Source organism: Euleptes europaea, chromosome 4, assembly GCF_029931775.1.
Source record: "Euleptes europaea isolate rEulEur1 chromosome 4, rEulEur1.hap1, whole genome shotgun sequence".
In the NCBI taxonomy this organism is placed as follows: Eukaryota; Metazoa; Chordata; class Lepidosauria; order Squamata; family Sphaerodactylidae; genus Euleptes; species Euleptes europaea.
This window is the reverse complement of record NC_079315.1, coordinates 49153548-49173899: the sequence shown is the minus strand read 5'-3', so window position 1 is coordinate 49173899 and position 20352 is coordinate 49153548. Positions and strand designations below refer to the sequence as shown.

Sequence of the window (20352 nt, the reverse complement as noted above, 5' to 3'; positions counted from 1 at the left end):
AACTCATACAGACAAATGAAGACATTAAAAGTACACGCATGCCAAATTTGGTAGCTCATGTTAAAACTGTGGATTATTTAGGAAGGATTTAGAAATGGGATTACAGTAGAAGTGACATTTAATTTTTAGTGATGACTAAACAGTGCCATCCTAAGCAGAGTAATACACTTCGAAATCTATTGACATCAATGGGATGAGAATGCTGTACCTTTGCTTAGAAAGGCACTGCAAGTAGTGTGATATTTAAGTGAATTGGCTTACTGAAAGCATCATGGGGTCACAGACATCTTTTTTAAACCGGTCTCTGTTCTTTCTTAGCCACAGAAGAGCAACGTGTGTATCTTCGTATCTTCGTCTGAGCTTCTCTTCCTTCATATTCATCATATTGTCAAACTGTACAATGCGATCAGTTTTCCCTGTAATTTTGAGACAGCTTTAAATGTCATGTTTACAATCACAACTACAAGCACTATTTAGATACTGGGAGTGGGAGATAGTAAACTTTCTTGGGCCAAATGTTTATACCTGGTCCATATATTTGTCATCCTCTTCTGTCATGCACTTACAATCTTCACAAGTGCCCAACAGAAGTTATACGAAAACGGACACCATAAATGTGGTTCCTAAATCGTTAAGGGAAACCAAACCTGACCACGGAGGGCTATCATCCACATGGTGACAACAACTGGAGGAACTGGAGGAGCAAAGCTCTACAGAAACAATCACCCACTCCAACTAGAGATTTAGGATCCACAGAGCTGTGCAAGGAGCTCCACATTTACAGTGGGATTTTCTGAGCCACCTTGTAAAACTATGCCCCCAGCAAGCTACTCCCAAAATTTGGAAGAACTTTAGAAATTGCTTTTCGAACAACATAAAGAACTATTATGCCAAAAAAATGGGGAAATCCTGGTGAATGGAAATGCTTACACACGATTAAGATGAAGGTCCAAAGAGCCCTTGAGAACAAACCTTGGATGACTTACTGTGAAGGTTCCTTCTGCTCTGAGGCAAGGAGGGCATCTTGTAACATTGGGTGATTCCCACTGGTCGCTCAGGGAGGCAGGATCAAATTTTAATTTCCTGTCTCCTGGGCTGGAATCGCCCACTCCTCATTTCAAAGACTTCCCAAGCCACAATGAGACAGGAAGGAACCAGAAGGCACACCTAACTAGAAAAAAAATGGAATAGGTGCCAACAGTTACATGAAACAGAGTGAAGGACAACAGAAGGACGGTAGAGGATCACTAAATTGACCTAAGTTGTCCTTCTCCCTTTAAGTATACTCAAACCTTGATTTGAGATTGTTCCATGACCTGCATGTTGAGCTTTGCCTGTTAGGCGCAGGGCAAGCTTCACAACCATATCACCAAATTTTAGTGACTTCTTCGTCTATCTTATTCATTTTGAGGTGAGCAAGATGCCCTCCTTACCTCAGAGCAGAAGGAACCTTCATGGTAAGTAATCCAAGGTTTGTTCTCTTTCAGGAGGAGGGCATCTTGCAACATTGGCACCCTCAAGAACTATGTTCCATTATTGGGTGGGTACTAGTTTTCTTCCACCATTTGCTGCAGAGCTCTTCGTGCGAAGGCTGCAGCCACTGAATCAAAGTAATGTAGTTAGTATTGTCTGACTAAGGTAAATGTGGGAGACTGCATTGTTGTATGCATAGCTCCCTAATCAAGACTGGGTCACAACAGTCCTGGGTTTAACTGATAAGTTGTGGAGAGGGCTATCGTGACTCTAGTGATGATGGCTGAGGACACTGTTGTTCAAACGGAGGGAACTAGTGCCTGTGTGCCTTCTCGGAGCTAAGACTGCTTTGCTAATGAAGAAAATTTGGTTGAACAACAGACACTGAATGATAGTAAGCTCAAGATGGGAGCTCCTCTAGGGGGAGCCTGTCGCGCACAGCTTGTCTGGACTTCAGGAGTTTATCTGGTAGCAACTTCACACCACGCAGTTCTGCTATGTACAATATCTACACAGAGTCCTTTGGCTGTTAACATTCACAGCTCTGAGCATCAGCATGCTCCGCCAGCATATATATTTCAGGCAAGAGGTAACTTACATTCACTACACAGACTTATATACACATTTATGACCAATCACAGTTCACCTGAGATGAGTCATTCTGGAAATCCCCATTCCTGGCTGTACAAACTGGATCAGACCAGCCTCATCACATGACTTAGCTGTCACTCTGATCAGTATGATCTGTTTAGCAAACTGCAGACTAAGCATAACTTTGACATATGTTGACACGCCTCCCTAGTCAAGCGTTTGTTAAACACAGCAATTTCTTTAAGTATTGACATCTTTCAGTATTCAAACATTTCAGTCTCCTGGCTTAGTGAACACCAACCATTCTCATTTCTGGAGACTTGCACCCCTAGGTAATTCTTAATAGGGCCTAGATGTTTCATTTTAAACATTTCCTGTATGGTCTGCATAAACCATTTCAACTGTTCCTTGTTGTGGTACATTAAACATACATCATCCACAAAAAGTAATAAATAACAGGTTTGTTTACATATTTCCACTTGATACAGACATGGATCAGACACACTCTGCTTAAACCCTTTTTTGGTTAAAGCATTTTTTATACACATATTCCATGCATGTCCTGATTGCTTTAAGCCATATAATGCCTTGTGCAATTTTAACACTGTTTTGGCATTTTGACATTTGAGCCCTGGTATTTGATCAAGATATAACTCTTCCTCAATAGGTGCGTTCAGATATGCAGTATCAAAATCAAAATGATCAACTAGCATTCCTTCTGCCCCAGCCTTGGTTAATGCAACTCTTATTGTTTCCATGCGAATCGTGGGGGCAAATGATTCATAATAATCCTGTCCAACCACCTGCGTAAATCCCCTCGCAACTAATCTTGCCTTATATTTAACATTCCCATTTGGCAAGGTTTTGAGTCTGTACAACCAACGGCAACTCAGAGATTTCTTATCTGCCGGCAATTCAGATAAGGAAAATACTTCTTTGACACCAATGAGTTATATTCCGCCTCCATGGCTTGCAGCCAAGCATTTTTCTCTTCTGAGGCTAGACTTAACACATCATTGTAATCAGCTGGAACTTTTACAACCACATGGTTAGCAGTTACACCATACATTTGAGGTGGAATACCTTTTGTAGATCTAGAGGACACTCTTGGCACTACTCTCTGATCTGCACTTTGTGCACTCTCAGAGTCTGCATGTATTGGTGACTGCACCTCCTTTTTTACTTCTGGCATGTTATCAGAATCATCATTCATAGGTAACAGTACTGTGGATGGTAATTGGTTTGCATGTATCTTTGGCCAATTAGCATCCTCACAGAATGTAGCTGAACGACTGAAACGTAATGCATTTTGGTTATTTACAAAACGGTAAGATTTCATTCCTGTCTGATACCCCAGGAATGTCAACTTTTTTGCTCTTTCACCACCTTTCCTACGTTGTTTCAGTGGTATATTAACCCATGCTTTACTGCCAAATATCCTGATATGATCCAAACTGGGATCTTTCCCATACAAAGCCTTGTATGGAATATTATTTGTGGCACTTGTCCAAATTCTATTTGATATATAACAAGCATTTTTTGCCGCTTCAGCCCAGAACATTTTTGGCAATCCAGCATCAAGTAGCATTGATTTTATCATTGTTTGCAGTACTCCTGCCTTTCTCTCTGCAACACCATTTTCTTGACTCATAGATACATTAGCAATTCTGTGTTCAATACCTTGAGTCTTAAACCAATGAGCCATTTCACCAGACATGTACTCGCCCCCAAAATCACTTTGGAACTTACGAATTTTATGCCCCAATTGCCTTTGCACATTGTTAGCCCACATCTTTATAGTGTCACACACCTCTGACTTCTTTGCTATGGGATATACCCATGTGAACCTTGTGGCATCATCTATCAAAAGAAGAAGATATTTTCTTTTAGATATACTGTCTGGGAAAGGGCCTACCACATCACTATGAACAAGATATAGAGGGGGTTTTGTTACTCTGTCACTCTTTGGTGCAACTGGGTGTGCTTTAGACTTACTTTGCTTGCACACATCACAATCCAGATATGTTTTGCACCCTTCAACCTTCTCTTTGCCCAGCAGGGCAAGAGTTTTATTCAAGGTGCCCCAGCCCACATGGCCGAGTTTTCTATGTAGCAAATGTATACATTTATGGCGTGGGTTTTTATTTAACACTGTTTGTGCTTTACCTGTCATGTTCTCTAGCACATACACATTATCTTTCAAATTCCCCACTGCCATCATTTTATCACCTTTGAGAATATTACAGCACTTATTTCTGAAAATCACACTGAATCCAGCAGAATCTAGTGCACTTATACTTAATAAGTTTTTCTCAAGAGAGGGTATACAAAGCACATCATTAAATGTATGGTTTAAACTTCCAAACATTACACTTCCTTCACAGGAAACAGTTGCAGAACGTCCATCTGCCAAACTTACATGACCTAACGCCGATTGATGTGAGTTCATTAGTAGTCTTTCCTCCCTCACAAATATTTGTGAAGCTCCTGAGTCAATTATCCAAGAGTCATTCAGGGAGTCTGGACTTGCTCTCACCAGCGTAGCTTGCTGTTTGGTCACAAATTGAGTCTTTTTTCCTTCTTTGTATTTCCTTGCAGCAGGGCAAAATCTTTGAATGTGCCCCTCTTTTCCACATCTGTAACATCTGACACGTAAAGCTACAGGTATAGGCTTACTTGCTTCAGAGACTTTTGCTTCACAGCTGAGGCTTGTATCCTTCCTTATCTCTTGCTTGGCACAGCTCCCGGTCTGGCCGACTGCCAACTCCCGCTGCGTATATCGCGCCTCCTCTGCTAACAATCTCCCTGAGATATACTGCAAAGATAATTTTGCTGCATCCACAGATTCAAGGGCTGAGATAAGTGAGTCAAAACGCTCCGTCAGGGAACTTAAAACAATAAACACCTGGTCCTGGTCAGAAATCTGTTTTCCCCTCTGAGCCAGCAGTTGAAAATATGTGGCTAAGGTATTCAAATGAGCTCTGACTGTCTCATTTGGCCCCATAGTCTTTCTATAAATCCTTCTCATCAGGGAAATAAGGGATCCAGCCGTGTCTTGCACATATACAGCCTTGAGGCTATTCCAGGCATCTTTAGCTGACCCCTGTCCCGCCACATGCACCAACTGGTCATCAGCAACACTTAATATCAACGTGGCCAATGCCTTCTGGTCTTTTAAACTTTCCTCAGGCGTGGGAGCTTGTGGGGGAGAATCCACATACGTCCACAATGACTCACGCTTAAGATAATGCTCCATTCGCAGGGACCACACGGCATAGTTATCTGCGGTCAGTTTATCAACCAGCAGGGCAGAAGCAGCTTGCGCCATGATATCTTCGCTCACCGGCAGTAGCTGATTATCTTCCCCTGGTTCCTCCTCTGACTCTGTCAGAAACAACTGAACCGTCTTCAGACTGTACATCAAGGTCCTCAGCGTCGCTGGCCTCTGTAGACATCCAAACCGCTCACAGCAGCAACTCACGGCAGTAGCTCACCAACTCCAATAGAACCTCCAGCTCTCAGCGGAGTCTATCTGGGCCCATAACCCTGTCGGGCACAGCTTGTCTGGACTTCAGGAGTTTACCTGGTAGCAACTTCACACCACGCAGTTCTGCTATGTACAATATCTACACAGAGTCCTTTGGCTGTTAACATTCACAGCTCTGAGCATCAGCATGCTCCGCCAGCATATATATTTCAGGCAAGAGGTAACTTACATTCACTACACAGACTTATATACACATTTATGACCAATCACAGTTCACCTGAGATGAGTCATTCTGGAAATCCCCATTCCTGGCTGTACAAACTGGATCAGACCAGCCTCATCACATGACTTAGCTGTCACTCTGATCAGTATGATCTGTTTAGCAAACTGCAGACTAGGCATAACTTTGACATATGTTGACAGAGCCTCCCTAAGGTCCCCCTATGCCCCCCTGTACGGCACAGCCCTGGCACAGGGAATCGAGATATAAGGCCCTTTTGCTAGTGTTATTAGTGATCTGTTTGCCAGGGGTTTTTCCCATTCAGCCTTAACCAGTGACTCAGACGTGCTGGGAGCAGTACTATTTTAACTGAGGCTATTCATATGTGAAAACCTTGGAACCCTAGGCCAAAATGCTTTCCTCTGGCTCCTCCAGAGTCTGGAGTTTTCTACATGACCCAAATACTAAGCACCATGTCTAGCAGGGAACAGTACTCCTCTTTGTAGAAGAGGCTGGTTATTACACCTCAGTTTGCTGGTTCGTCCCTTTGAAAGGAATTTTCCTTCCTCCTTTACCCTGTAATTAAGGATGGGAGGGGGTAGGAAGCATGCTGCGCCATGTGGCTGGGGTGGGTTCCTGAGGGGATAAGCTTCCTAGCTGCCTTATGGATCCATTTTTATGGAACTTGCCATGATAAGCATGAGGTCCCATCCTTATGCTTTCCTGATCAGAAGGTACTTGCAGGGGGGAGATTGGGGGAGAACCCTGCATTTCCCTAGTGAATGTGGAGGGGGGAGGGCAGTTGAGAAACTGCAACCCTTCCCAAGGGCATTTATACAGTTTGCGTAAGCAGCATTAAAGGCGGGTTGCCCCTCTCCCCTTAGCTGTTGCCGGGGGGGGGGGCATTATGTTACCATTCAATGAAAAACTCAGTCAGAACCACCTGCATCAATAGGCTGCCCTCTGGAGAGCTAGACATACTCTCACAGCTGCATAGGACCAAGCTGTTAGCCTGGGGGCCGATTTATTGGCCAGGCCTTTCCTGGTTGCCGCATCAGTGCTCTTTCCTGTGGCTGCAGTCAGCTTGCCCCTGCTCTCCTCCTCTGTTTTGACATGAAAACAGCTGAGGGAGGTTTTGTCGCTTCTTGCCCCAGCTCTCCTCCATTTTTCTGTGAAAATAGCTGCAGGAAGTTTTGTCGCTCTTCTGTGGTTAGGCCGTAACCGGATCCATCTGGGTCTTTCCTGTGGTTGGGGAGTCAATCTGTCTTCAGTGCCGCCGATCCGCCATTTTGTTTTGGTGGGAAGAAAAATACTGAGAGGGAAAGAGAAACAGCAGAGGAGGACAAGGTTGAGAGGAGAGAGGGTGAACACCAACTCAGAGATGGGATTGGGAATTAAAGTAAGAATTTTAAGAAAGAATAGAGTAAGGTACGTTTTTCTAGATTAAGAAAAGAGCTATTTGCAGCAGACAGCTGCTTCACTGCCGCTCTCCCTGTGCTAAGAAGAAAACAAAATGAGGAGTGGGTGATTCTAGCCCAGGAGACAGGAAGTCGAAATTTCATCCTGCCTCCCTGAGCGACCAGTGGGAATCACTCACTGTTGCAAGATACCCTCCTCCTCAGAGAGAGAAGCTAAATAATCCATGGCCATGCAACCCAATTGGGGAGGGATTCTATACTTGCAAGGTCAAGCACAGTCTGCCAGTTATTAAGCCAATATTCCAGTGGAATTATAAGTAGTATTCACTGTAAGTACATGATTATGCCCCCTTACCTTTTTGCTCCATTAATACAATCTCCTTTTCACTGAGCACACCCGCTACTTCACCATCAATATGTGCCTTCTCTTCCATCAAGTGTCCCAGTTCTGCATTAACAGAATCCATTTGGGGCTGAATATTATCAGAGTTTTCTGTGTTTCTTAGCTCAGCTTTCAAATCTTCTATCATCTTACGAATGTTGTCAATCATCTTCTGTCGATCTATCTCCTTTTCTCTCTTCATCCTCAAAGCTAGCTTAATCTTCTCAATCTAAGGAGGGGAAAGAAATCTTTTCAAAGTATGTTAATAATACAAAAAAGTTCCTTCCGTAACACACAGACAGATAACCACCGGACCATGTTAATATGCAAATTCAGATATTAATACATGTTTGAGAGTTACCTAAAGACTGGTATATTTAAAAGAACAGAAAAGCACCAAAATAATTGAAAAGCAGCTTGTATAACTGGCCAGAAGACTAATGAAGCCAAAATGTGCTTTACAATTCTTACTTGCCCGTCTGTTTGCCTAAATCATTGTTTAAAAGATTAGAATATCTCTAGATTTAAAATGCTATAAAACAACAACAGCTACATAAGCAAAAAAAAAAGATAGGGGGGGACGTTTCTAAATTTCCTGGAGCATGTGCCAAAGCAAATGAACACACAATTTTCCAGTTCATTACCACAAAATTACCATATCTACCTGAAAGAAAGAATAATTTATTTTCTAGTTGTGTTGACAAGAAACAGAGGGGGTTGTGTTTTACATGTTACAGGTATGTATGATAATGAAACTTTGTGTATAACCTTTTTTTCTCCAGTAGGTCAGCCTACATTCGAGGTTATCTTTTCAAGTAAATATGGTGTTTGCATCCATAAATTTTGCAACAAAACTGTACAAGGTTGCCAGATTACAAACACAAGAGTTAGAAAGTCACAGGTTTACAGTATCAAAGTTTAAAATATACCAACAAAATCTTACTTCTTTGTCATTTTTCTCCAAAGCATCTTGTTGCTGTTTGCATTTTCGGGACGTTTCTTGGATAGCTGCAATCTGTATACCAAAGGAATTTTTTAAAAGTTAAAAATAAATTGTAGTTATCATGAAAAAGTATTAAAGATTCACAAACATGCCACCTCTCTATAATACAACCAACTGAATGCATGAGACTGAATAGGTATATTTTTTTCAATTTGAATAATATGCTCCAAGAACAACGAGATCTAGTTCTATCGGCTCCTAGTCATAGAATCATAGAGTTGGAAGGGGCCATACAGGCCATCTAGTCCAATCCCCTGCGTATTGCAGGATCAGCCTAGAGCATTCCTGACAAGTGTTTGTCCAGCCTCTACTTAAAGACTGCTAGTGAGGGAGAGCTCACCACCTCCACAGGCAGCTGATTCCACTGTCAAACAACTCTTACTGTAAACAAATTATTCCTAATATCCAGCCGGTACCTTTCCACCTGCAATTTAAACCCATTATTGTGAGTCCTATTCTCTGCTGCCAAGAGGAACAGCTCCCTGCCATCCTCTAAGTGACGGCCCTTGAAATATTTAAAGAGAGCAATCATGATTCATTGAAATTACCAGTTATTACATGACTAGTAATCTCTAGAACTGGTGTAAGGATACAGTTTGTGAACTAAAGGGGTAGCTAAAGATATGATTATTAAACCCATGACAATTAAAGAAAATGGAAAACATGAACTACCAATGTGCTTCAAGCAACAATATCCTTCATTAGAGCAGCAAAAAAAATCAAATCTCAATATATTTAGTGCTGAGATGCTCATTATCAAAAGGTATTTGAAGCAGTTTTTGAACACAGTTCACTGGTGAAGAAAGAGGGCTGAGCAGAAAGGAGACTTATATCTCCCAAATGGGGAACTATATTTGAAGCTACACTTAAATTGAATATAAAATGTCATACACAAGAAGCCTTATCACAATTAACACTCTCCACCAAAGAACTCTAATTTAAACTGCTTCAAACATTCCTCCAATGAAGAGTAGCCAAAAATGCATCAAGACTTGGTATGTTCTATTAAAAGAAATCTGATGCCCAATTTACCATACACAATGCATTCTGTACATTCTTTTCCAAAGTGCAAAAATGCACTTCCTTTAGGGGAATGCAGTAATGCATCCTAGATTTCATAAACTTCTCAGAAAGCAAAAAGATAGTAATAGTACTTGCCAACCTGACATAGGAAACACAAATTAAATCAAAGCTTCACTAAATGAACCCTAAACAGAACAGCCCTGCCAGACTGAATCAGAGGCCTATCTTGTATGCCAAAGTAACCTATAAAGAGCACATCTGTGACACAGCTGGGTATCTAAACATACATCTCAGTCTAAAATTAAATTACTTCATAAACGCAAATATTAAAAATCTAATGGAGCTCATTAGCATGAAACTTTGAAGACAAATATTTTTGGTAGTTTTGAGCTAACTGGAAATTATACGGAAAGATCTCAGAACACCGACTGACCAGAAACTGAGTGTAACCTGCTTGCCAGCATAAGGTGAACATGCTAGAGCAGTGATAGTCCCTCAAATGGCACCCGTGGCTCTTACAAGCACAGATCCCCAATGTTGCAGTGCAGTTTGGTGCAGTGGGGCACAGGCATACAGTGGTCGTTTGGCTCTTTTGGTTGATGGTAATAGCAAATGGGGCTCTCTGCAAGCTTCGGAGCTAGTATCCCTGTGCTGGGCAAGGCATTTCTAATATGGAAAAGGAAGTGTTGACACCATTGCATTGATGAGAAAATTTCTGAAACACTGTGTTTTCTTCTCATCTACTTCAGGAAGAATAAGTTCAAGCAGGAAATTGGTTTTTTTAAAGGAACTACAGTTATGAGCAGAGATTAAAGTTGTTTGGCTATGCCACTATAAAGTTTGATCAATTTCTGAACATTGGTGTCTCCATTACAGCCAATGGAACCAGAAAGCACTTTTTTTTCACCTATGATATTTGGAGTCCTCCCACTCATCCTGCATTTGGGCATCCTGGACAGCTACAACTAGAACAAAAAAAGAATGCTGGAATGTGGCACCAGTCTCCAAAGAATGAATAGACAGGTTGGCTGGTACCAGCATAAGTAACAGGAGGTTGGGCTTCTGCCTTTGGCTGTTTAACATTGTAATAGCTTTTGTTTGTTTCACTTCAATGACAGTTTCATATTGATTGCCACTTACAAGCAAAGTGATGCTGCAAAATCACAATATGTACCTTTTCTTTTATTACAGCATCCAGTCTTGCACACCGCTCCTCAGCTTCTTGGATCTGACGTACTACTGGAGACTGTGCTTCTTTTAGTGCTCTTAATTCTTCCATCTGCCTATCTCGGCTTTGTTTCACCTCTTCATACTGCTGACGAGCATTATCATATACCTAGCAAGAAAAAATATGAACTAATGGAAGACTTTACACCCCAGTGTTTAAAACACCATAAGGGTTGTCTGACAATTCTGATGTATTCATTTGGTTAAATTTGTAATATAAACAAACATCACCATAAAACATTCTTCTGGTTTCTTAGCATTTTGTTCCCTTTGTGGGACATGCCCTTTTCTCTCTCACTAATATGTCATAAATAGGCTACATTCAGACATGACAATAAGCCCCAGTTTGCTTAAACCAATGTTTATGTAATAATCTCTGGTTAGTCTACCAGATGTTAACAAGAGATTCTGGTTTCAATATTAATCCCTTTTGGCCTGCTCCTTGCCTTCTCTCAGTATACTTGAAGCAGTTATTTACCCAAAGGACAGTGCTATTATTTACCCAAAGGACAGTGCTATTCAAAGCATTGTAGTTTGTTAATTCAGGCACCACAACAAGTCACAATTAGTACAAATTGTAATTAATAAACCAGTAATAAAACCCTAGCTTGAAATCACAGCTTGGAATCATCTCCTGCAGCTAAATGTCACGACTGGAATTTGATCAAAGCATGGGTTTTATAAACCACATTATACTGTGATGATTACATGAAGCCCTGCAGTCATGATTGCTGCAAAAGCAAAGAGTGCATAAAGTGATATTTCAGCATGTGGCCAAGATACACCCCTGCTGTATATTGTTTCATCGCTCAGAAGGTCTCAGAGGTCACCAGGTCTGGACCTGACAATCCTGAGATGGCTCAGAGCAGACTACTGAAATTGGCCACTGCCCACAGCTACAGGATAAGTCAATTTAATTTTCCCCCTGAGATCTCTCAAGCTAATTATCAATAGGACTGCTTGCTTCCGCATGAAACTGTCCTTTTGTTTAACGCTTCTGTAGAACTGTTCTGCATGCCCCTGTGTTTGGAGGTGAGGTGGTTGCTCACCAGAGTCTGCTCTGTGGTGGCACCCAACTCCGGAATGCCCACAGATGTCCAGCTGGTACCCAACTCATTTACCTTTAGGTACCAAGTGAACACCTTCTTGTTTATGAAGGCTGATACAGATGTGGCTGCTCCCCCCACCATTCTGCTCCATTGATGGTTTTTAATTAAAGGTTTTTAAATTTAATATTATAGTTATTGGTTGATATGGTTTTAATTTATCTTATGCTGCTAGCTATTGTTTACAGCTGATTATTTATAACTGATTCATTTTATTTATTATTATATTTTATTGGAAACCTTCATAGAGTTAGGAGTTGATACCTTTCTGGAAGACAGAAATCTTCATAATGTCGTATTTCATGACATAGACAGCATGCACAGCATGCTGTAAGCCTCACAGTTAACTCAAGGATCATATAATTAGTACAGATTCTTGGCTAATTTAGAATCCTGTGGATCAAAGAACAATCAGATATTCTTTGATGGTTCTCCATTTTGGAAGGTTTTTGTCAAATAGTGGACTCCCACCACTATCGGTTGATCTTTCTCTTTAACCCTTTCATACAAATACCCATAGTGTTCAGCTGTGCTTCTTTAAAGGGTCAGCCGTCATTTTACAAATTATGGCAGTAGTCAAACCTTTAAAGTAACCATTGTGAACATAAATATTTTAACTGATGTCAATAAATAGAGCGAAAAAAATTCTGAGCTCAGCTTGAGACGATGTTTTTTCTTGAAAAGTAAACAATAATCCAGAATCACAAGGATTTCAGCAGATGTTGAGTTAATCTGCTTTTGCTTGTCACAACAGAGAAACTCTTCCATTTTGAAGCATATATTTGTCTAAATAAGAACTTACAGATCCATATCTGGGAATCCTCCAAAGAATACGGTCACAAATTCATGAAGCCAGCTGTGACGATCCAAGAGTAACAAGGAAAATACTCTCCCCTGTTTATGAAGAGGAGTCCAGATTCCCCAGCTAATAGAAGTTATGCAATGCACTTCTATGAGAACAGGTCAGTAAGTTATCCAAAACTCATAGTACCTATAAAAGGAAATGCTCTGAGCCCAATGAAATAAATGTAGCTCAGTTCTCTAGCAATAATACATGGTCAGTAATCTATTATTTTATATGATTTATTGACACATTTGGATTTTTATCCTACCCTATCCTAATGGCTCATACCAGGCTACATATTTACAGCAGAAAAATCATTAAGAATTCCCCTCAGCACCACCAAAATGCCAACAAGATGTAATCCTTCCTGTATTCAGGAACTTCCAAAATATATCAGCGTGTATCCAAACATGCTTCGAAGACTTAAGAGCACCTAAGACTTTGAAAGAGGTTATGGCCATTTATGGTACATCCCCCCTTCCACTGCAAACCCCAAGCTTTCCCCCTATGCTGCTCCTTAGAGTTCACTCCCCCCCCAAAAAAAAGAGGGGGAGGAGTCCTATCTTTGCATTCAGTACATGGATGGTCAGTGATATGCCGGTATCCTTCTGGAGTCTGAAAAATCCAGCACTCAAGCAGGTACCACATGAAGACTTTGCTTATGCCTTTGGCCAGTGATATTCAGCAGCTTCGACACAATTGATTATGAGGTGTTCCTAGAAGACAGTTGGATTCAACAGGCATTTACTGAACTATCCTCAAGTGGTTCCTTGAAGATTCACAAAGTGGTTGCTCACTGGTTCCCTAAGACTGTATTTCACTTGTGTGGCCCTGTCCTGTTTCTATGTTTATCTGAGGTTGCTTGTAGAAATTGTATTTATTTATTTTATTCATTTAAATATTTATTAGCCGCCTTTCTGCCTTGCAGAACTCAAGGCAGTTTGTAACTGATATAAAGCACCATCAGTAAGCTGCTCATATTGAGCTCTCTCTCTCATTACCATTTGACCAAGATTCCCAGGTCTTGGTGCAATATCTACAGTGATGCCATCAGAGCCAGACTGTGGAGTGTAAATCTGAGGTACTGGCTCATGAGGGGTCACAAAAGTAGGCAGTAGCTTTGCCATGAAGTGTATGTAACTCCTTAAAAGATGCCCCTGTAAGACACCAGTCTAAAATTACTTAAGCACCGAACATCTGATGACAGCGAGGATCAAGGTATGGGCAAGCAAGCTGAATCAACCTGCCATATTTCTTTGACAGTTACACATATTCAATGGCTTCCCCTTCTGCACACCTATTCTAAAACACTGCAATTTTTGAACAAGATGCTATTATGTGATTGGCTCCACCTACCCAGCCACAATTTCATGACTGGTAGCTCCACTAAAGCTCTTGAAAAAAAATTAAGGAGATCCCAGAAATGATGTTTGCCCTCCCCTGGCCTAGTCTAGTAGGTTTAATGAGACTGGAGAAAATATGAAGTTGCTTTGAAGAATCCACTTTTTATGATCTGTCAGATGTTATTTTCAATTTTGTTACATTGTACTGAAAAAGCATATTTTCAAAAAGTCTCTTAAAAATTAAAAACTTACCAGCCAAGGTCTTTTTCTTTCAAGCATTGCAATTAAATCTAGATGCCGCTTATGTTCATGATATCGCTCCACATCTTGCTTACACCTTTCATTCTTTTGCTTCATTTTTTCTAGGTTAATATTTCTCTCCTTGCATGAATTCTGTCAGAAAACAAATCTCAAGTTACACTGATAGCTATACTTTGAACACATTTTTATGTAGTTAAAAGGAATGCAACTCACAACAGGACAAGGAATAAAACTTTGAACATGTATACAGGAAACGACAATCTGGCTAGACTCAAAAGACAGTGACTGCAGCTAGCCGTGGGGAAGAGACCCGCTGTCTCCCCTTGGTTGAACGTCTAGTAGAGGTTCTGGAGGGTGCTCCAGTCTTTGCCCCAGGGCAAGATGCCTTTCTTACTGCAGAGGAGAAGGAACCTTCACGGTAAGTAACCAAGGTCCCATTCTTCCTCTGAGGCGAAGAGCATCTTGGAGACAGATGGGATGTCCAAGAGCTATGCCATCAAAGGGTGGGAGTCGTCCGCGTCAATGTGCTGGAGCACATGATGGCAAAAGGCTGCATCCGCTGAGGAATACTCATTTAGGCAGTAGTGGCAGACAAAGGTCAAGACCGAAGACCACGTGGCTGTTTTACAGATCTCCTCGACTGATGCCCTCTTGTCGAATGCTGCCAAGGTGGCCATACTGCGGATCGAGTATGCTGTGACGCCAGGAGGGACAGGCCTGTTGTTAAGCCTGTATGCCTCCTCAATGCATTTCCGCAGTGTCCTATTGACAGCTGACTTGGAGTTTTCTGCCCTTGTTGGAGGCAGTCATGGAGAAGAAGAGAATGTCGGTCTGACGGGACGGCCTTGTACGGTTGAGGTAGATGCGCAGTGCCCACCTCAAGTTGAGGGTGTACCAGTCCTTCTCTCTGGGGTGCTGAGGATTAGGGGCAAAGGAGGGCAGGTGTTTCTCCTGTTGCCTGTGAAATGCCGTGTTGACCTTGGGTACAAATGTGGGGTCCTGCCTGAGGACCACTTTGTCCTTGTGGACCACACAGAGTCCCTGCCGAGAGGATAGGGCAGTCAACTCAGAGACTCTGCATGCCGACGTAACTGCTGTGAGGAATAGAACCTTCATAAGGAGAAACTTCAGAGAGACTTCTCTTAGAGGCTCGAAGGGTGGCTTGGTGAGAGCTCTGAGGACCACATGAAGGCACCAGGATGGGAATCTGTGGATGACCGGGGGCGCAGTCAGAGACACCCCTCTCAGGAATGTGAGGACATATAGATACCTTGAGGTGGTGTAGTATCCCAGGAGGGGAATAATGGCGGCGATCACTGCCAGCTGCTTATGTAGGGTAGAGGGCCTCAACCCCTGTTGAGCTTCCTCCTGCAGGAAAGCCAGGAACTTGGCCATGGAGGGAGTGAGGGGACCCACTCCCTTGCGCCTGCACCAAAGGACAAATGCCTTCCATGTGGTGTTGTATATTCGTTGGGTGGAAAGACGCGTGGCCACTATCATAGTGTTGACGATGTTGGGGCCATAACCGAGGTTTAAGAGCCGTTGCCTCACAATACTCAGATGGTCAAGCAAAGCCAGTCTGGACCGGGTGAAGGACAGGCCCCTGGTGTAGCATGTCCATGGAGGTTGGAATCCTCCACGGGGGTTGTATGGACAGCTCCCTGAGAGTGGAGTACCAAGGCCTGCGAGGCCAGTCGGGTGCCATGAAGAGAACCATTGTGCGTTCTTATCACAGCTTCCGCAGGGCCTTGGGTATCACCAACAGTGGCGGGAAGGCGTAGAGGAGACCCTGGGGCCAGCAGGTGAGGAGGGCGTCTGCTCTGGGGTGAACGTAGCGTGCGAAGAACTGAGGCACTTGGTGATTTGCTGGGGATGCGAATAGGTCTACAGCTGGTTTCCGGAAACAAGCAGTGATCGCTTGGAACGTCCGAGGCTGCAGCAACCACTCGCCCTCTTCGACCTTCTGCCTGCTCAACCAGTCGGCTTGTATGTTGAGCTCCCCCCGGATGTGCTCCGCCCTGAGGGATGTGAGATGTTTCTCTGCCCAGCACAGAGTTTGTGCAGCTACCTGATGGAGTGAGGATGACCTGGACACACACACACCCGCTTGTTCAAGTGGGCCTTCACAGCGACGTTGTCTGTCCTGATCAGCACGTGAGAGCCTCCAAGCCGGGGCTGGAAGCGTTGGAGCGCATTGTAGATGGCACTGAGCTCGAGTCGGTTGATGTGAAGGGCCCTCTCTTTCTTCGTCCATGTGCCCTGAGCCATCTGTTGATTCAGTGTGGCGCCCCAGCCCTCCAGGCTGGCATCGGTGAAGACCTATGCCGTCCCCTGGTGCCAATACCTTTGGCCCTTCTGATAGCGTATGGGCTGCCTAAACTCCTGGACTGGACTTGGCAGCTCCATATGCAGGCACTCGACTACTGTTCTGGCCAAGCGCCCGCCCCAAACGCTACGGAACGGTTGCTGCGCGCTCCGTTGAAACGGACACGGCTGCTCCTGCGAGCACCGTGCAGTCAGCAGCTAGGAAACCGATGCAAGGGCAACCTCCAGCGAACCTGAAGGACTCCATGATCCTGTGCATTCACTGTTCCAGCCGAAGCCATGTCGTGGAAAACAGACCGTCGCGTAGTCAGTGCCAAACACCCCCCCTTCCCATTGCGACATCCACCGCTTAATGAGCCGTCAGCAGCAATCCTGATAACAGCAATGAATCATTCTTCCAGCTATGCAGCAGCGATCCCCGGACGTTTGCTGAGATCGCACCCATTGTTCCAGAACGTTAAGCACTTCAGTAAAGATCTCTCGGTTTCTCCCGGGTTGCAATAGATTTCCAAATTCTCACTACCCCACCCCGGTAGCCACAGATTAATTCTTTTGTCACCTTTTGTCACCTGGGAACCTAGGAGGGGTAAACCCCCTCTCCCCGCCCCCAGCCCATTATGGTACTTTAGGTCTTTCCTGGCACCTTTGCCGTTACTCTGTCAGTTCGGGTTTTGCGCAGCCCGACCACGCTCCCTCCCGCCTTGCTGGTCAAGTCTACGGGAACCCCTGCCCCCATCTCAGCTTCAACTTTCACTCTGTCTTAGTCTACTTGAACTTGGACACCACTGCATCTGGAAAGGTAGATATTACCCCTGATCGATACCTGCCACGTTGGCATCTGTGCTTGTACTCCTCTCTTTGAATTTTTTAGATAGCTTGTATGTGTGCATGCAACACTGATTTGATTGAAAACTACATAAACTCTATTTAATCTGGAATCCATTGCTTCTGTCTCTATTTAAAGGTCACAGTTACAGGCTCTGGTAGACAAAGGTTGCGATACCGCTATAAAAATAAATATTTGTAATTTGCCATCTTGCTTAATAATTCCCCAAGTTAAAGGGCAATTTGGCTCACTTCTGCAGGTAGACTGGGTTTGCCCACCAGCGTAGGCTGTGCTTGGTGGAACTTGGGAGAGTCCGGCGAGTTTCTCCACTGAAGTATGTGCTGCTGGTAGGGCTTGAGGAACCACTGGAGGGGACTGGCATGTAGCCAGGCCCATGGGACTGAGTCTATGCATGCAATCATCTGATCCTGTAGCTTGACCAGGGAAGTAAGGCCAGTTGTACTGGACCTGATTGTGCGCCGGGCTATGGCGGAGACTTTGTCGGCTTTCTCTCTCTGGAGGTAGAGGGTGCTGCAGGTGGTGTCTATGATGACTCTGAGGTGCTGGAGTCATTGTGTTGGAGACATATGGCTCTTGTCCCTGTCGAGCAGGAACCCATGCACCTCTAGTACCTGCATCACCCTCCGTGTGTGTTGGATGGCTGTGTCTTTTGCTGGAGCGGCAATGAGAAGGACGTTGAGGTAGGGGTAGACGTGAACGCCCTCCTTTGTGAGGAGGGCCACCAGAGTGATGAGCACTTTCCTGAATACTCAGGGAGCAGAGGAGAGGCTGAAGGGAAGCACCTTGAACCGGAAGTGGCGACCTTTGTAGCTGAATTGGAGGTAACGGCAATGGCTGATGCAGATGGGTATGTGGAGGTACACTTCCGTCAGGTCTATTGATCGCAGGAAGTCTCCCGGGCGAAGTGCCTTGATGATTGAGCGAAGGGTCTCCATCCGGAAATGTTTGGCATGAATGAAATCATTGACATATTTTAAGTCCAGGATGGTGCGCCAGTCCCCCTTCCTTTTGGGAACACTGAAAAAGATGGAGTAAACTCCGGAGGATTTCTCTTCCCATGGGACGCTCTCGATGGCCTCTATCTGCCACAGGTGTCATATGGCCGCCAAGGTCCTCATGTGTTTGTTGTGGTTGGATGATATCGGGGACGGGACAAAGCAGCCAGGGGGAAGCTGTCAGAACTCAATCTGATAACCTAGCCGGATTATCTGGCGGACCCAGTGGTCTGGGTTGGCCTGTTCCCACTGTTGTCTGAAATGGCAAAGCCTTCCCCCCACTGGGGATGACCAGATGTCATTGTCACTTCTGCTTGGTGAAGCGGTCAGCTCTGTCGTTACTTTGGGCCTGGAAACCCATGCTGGGTCTGCCACCTGCTCTGGCTGCCCCCCATCCAGAGGGCCATGATGGTCGCCGTGTGTCAGGTCTTGGACATGGGAGTGGAAGGAGCGAAAGGATGGATAGGAGGAAGAGTGGTCCCTGCCGTCTCTCTTGAGGCTTCGGGGTAGAACCTTCTTGTCCTTTCTGTCCACAAAGATCTGGTCCAGTCTGTCCCCGAAGAGACGACCTCCCTGGCAGGGATAGGCCAGGACTATGGATTTTGAGGAAAAGTCAGCCGGCCATGCCCTTAACCAGAGCGCTCTCTGGGTAACCATGCTGGCCGCCATCGCCCTGGCACTGAGCATCAAGGTGGCGTCTGCCAGGAACATGATGGCTTTCTGAACTCTATTCATGCCCTCAGTGGCATGCTTGTGTTCAGGAGGAATGAGGGTAGCCAATTTCTGTGCCCACACGATAGCTACTCTAGCGGAGGCCTGAATAGCTGTGGTCAGGGTCTCGTGAGCTTTTCTGGAGACCAGGTCAGCCTGGGGGTGTCTTTAAGTGAGCCCATGCCGTCCTCGGATAGGAGTCCCAACGATTGCAGCACTGCCACTGGTGCATCCACTAGTGGAAGTTTTAACATGTCCATGGCATGTAGCGCCAGGGTGTACATGCTGCTGCAGAGCACCGCCACCTCCACGGGGACCCAGCTGGCAGTCTTGCTCTTCCCAGGCTCCACCGCGGGGACCCTGCCAGCCTATCTGCTGCTGCCAAGCTCCACTGCCTCCACGGTGGCCCGGCCGGCGATTCTTCTGTTTTCGGGGTACACCAACTCCACAGGAGCCCAGCCGGCCGCTCTGTTGTTCCTGGGCTCGACCACATCTGCGGGAGCCCGTGCAGTTGGCTTTCCTTACTGCGCCGGCGAGAGGAGTCCGGACACGTGGTCCTCTGGCCAGAGGAACCCATCTGCTCCCATTTCAAAAGGAACAGCCATTCGCTTGGTTGTAGTTTTTTTTCCCCTTGTAGGAAGAGATGCGATGAGGAAGGGAGCTGGCTGCTCCAAGGTCTAAGTTCACATCTGGTAAGGTTGCAACCAGAGCAACCTCAGTAGCTGCCTTACCCTAGTGAGGCAGGAAGGAAAACTGAAGACAAAGGGCGATTCCAGGCAGGAAGCAGGAAGTGGGGGGGTTACTACTTTTTGCCTACCTTAGAACCAGAAAGGAACCACCCATCTGTCTCCAAGATGCCCTTCGCCTCAGAGGGAGAATGCAAGTTTCCTCAGAACCACCATTTGCAATAGATTCAATGTAGGATTCACCAGCTGCCAGAGTTACCTGCCAGAGGGACATCCTCTTCTGGCATAGCCCTCAACAGGAGGGCTGCATTATGAAGACCAGCTGAGTCACAAGGGGCTGTCTGCCAGCAGAGCTGAGTCAGCATGCAGGCTTCTCCAGGTGCACTCAATGTCACAGTTAGGCACCTCAG

The 20352-nt window shown here is 44.7% G+C and overlaps 1 protein-coding gene across 1 annotated transcript in view; it reads right to left on the bottom strand.

Moving 5' to 3' along the window:
* SMC5 (structural maintenance of chromosomes 5) overlaps window positions 1–20352 on the bottom strand; it is an 84965-nt gene that overhangs the window by 46197 nt on the left and 18416 nt on the right. The window contains exons 6-10 of the mRNA XM_056847923.1: window positions 14370–14510; window positions 10772–10933; window positions 8515–8586; window positions 7545–7800; window positions 262–416 (exon numbers count right to left, since the gene is read on the bottom strand). Of these exons, the coding sequence (XP_056703901.1) occupies window positions 262–416; window positions 7545–7800; window positions 8515–8586; window positions 10772–10933; window positions 14370–14510 (786 nt within the window). The remainder of the gene's footprint in view (window positions 1–261; window positions 417–7544; window positions 7801–8514; window positions 8587–10771; window positions 10934–14369; window positions 14511–20352) is intronic.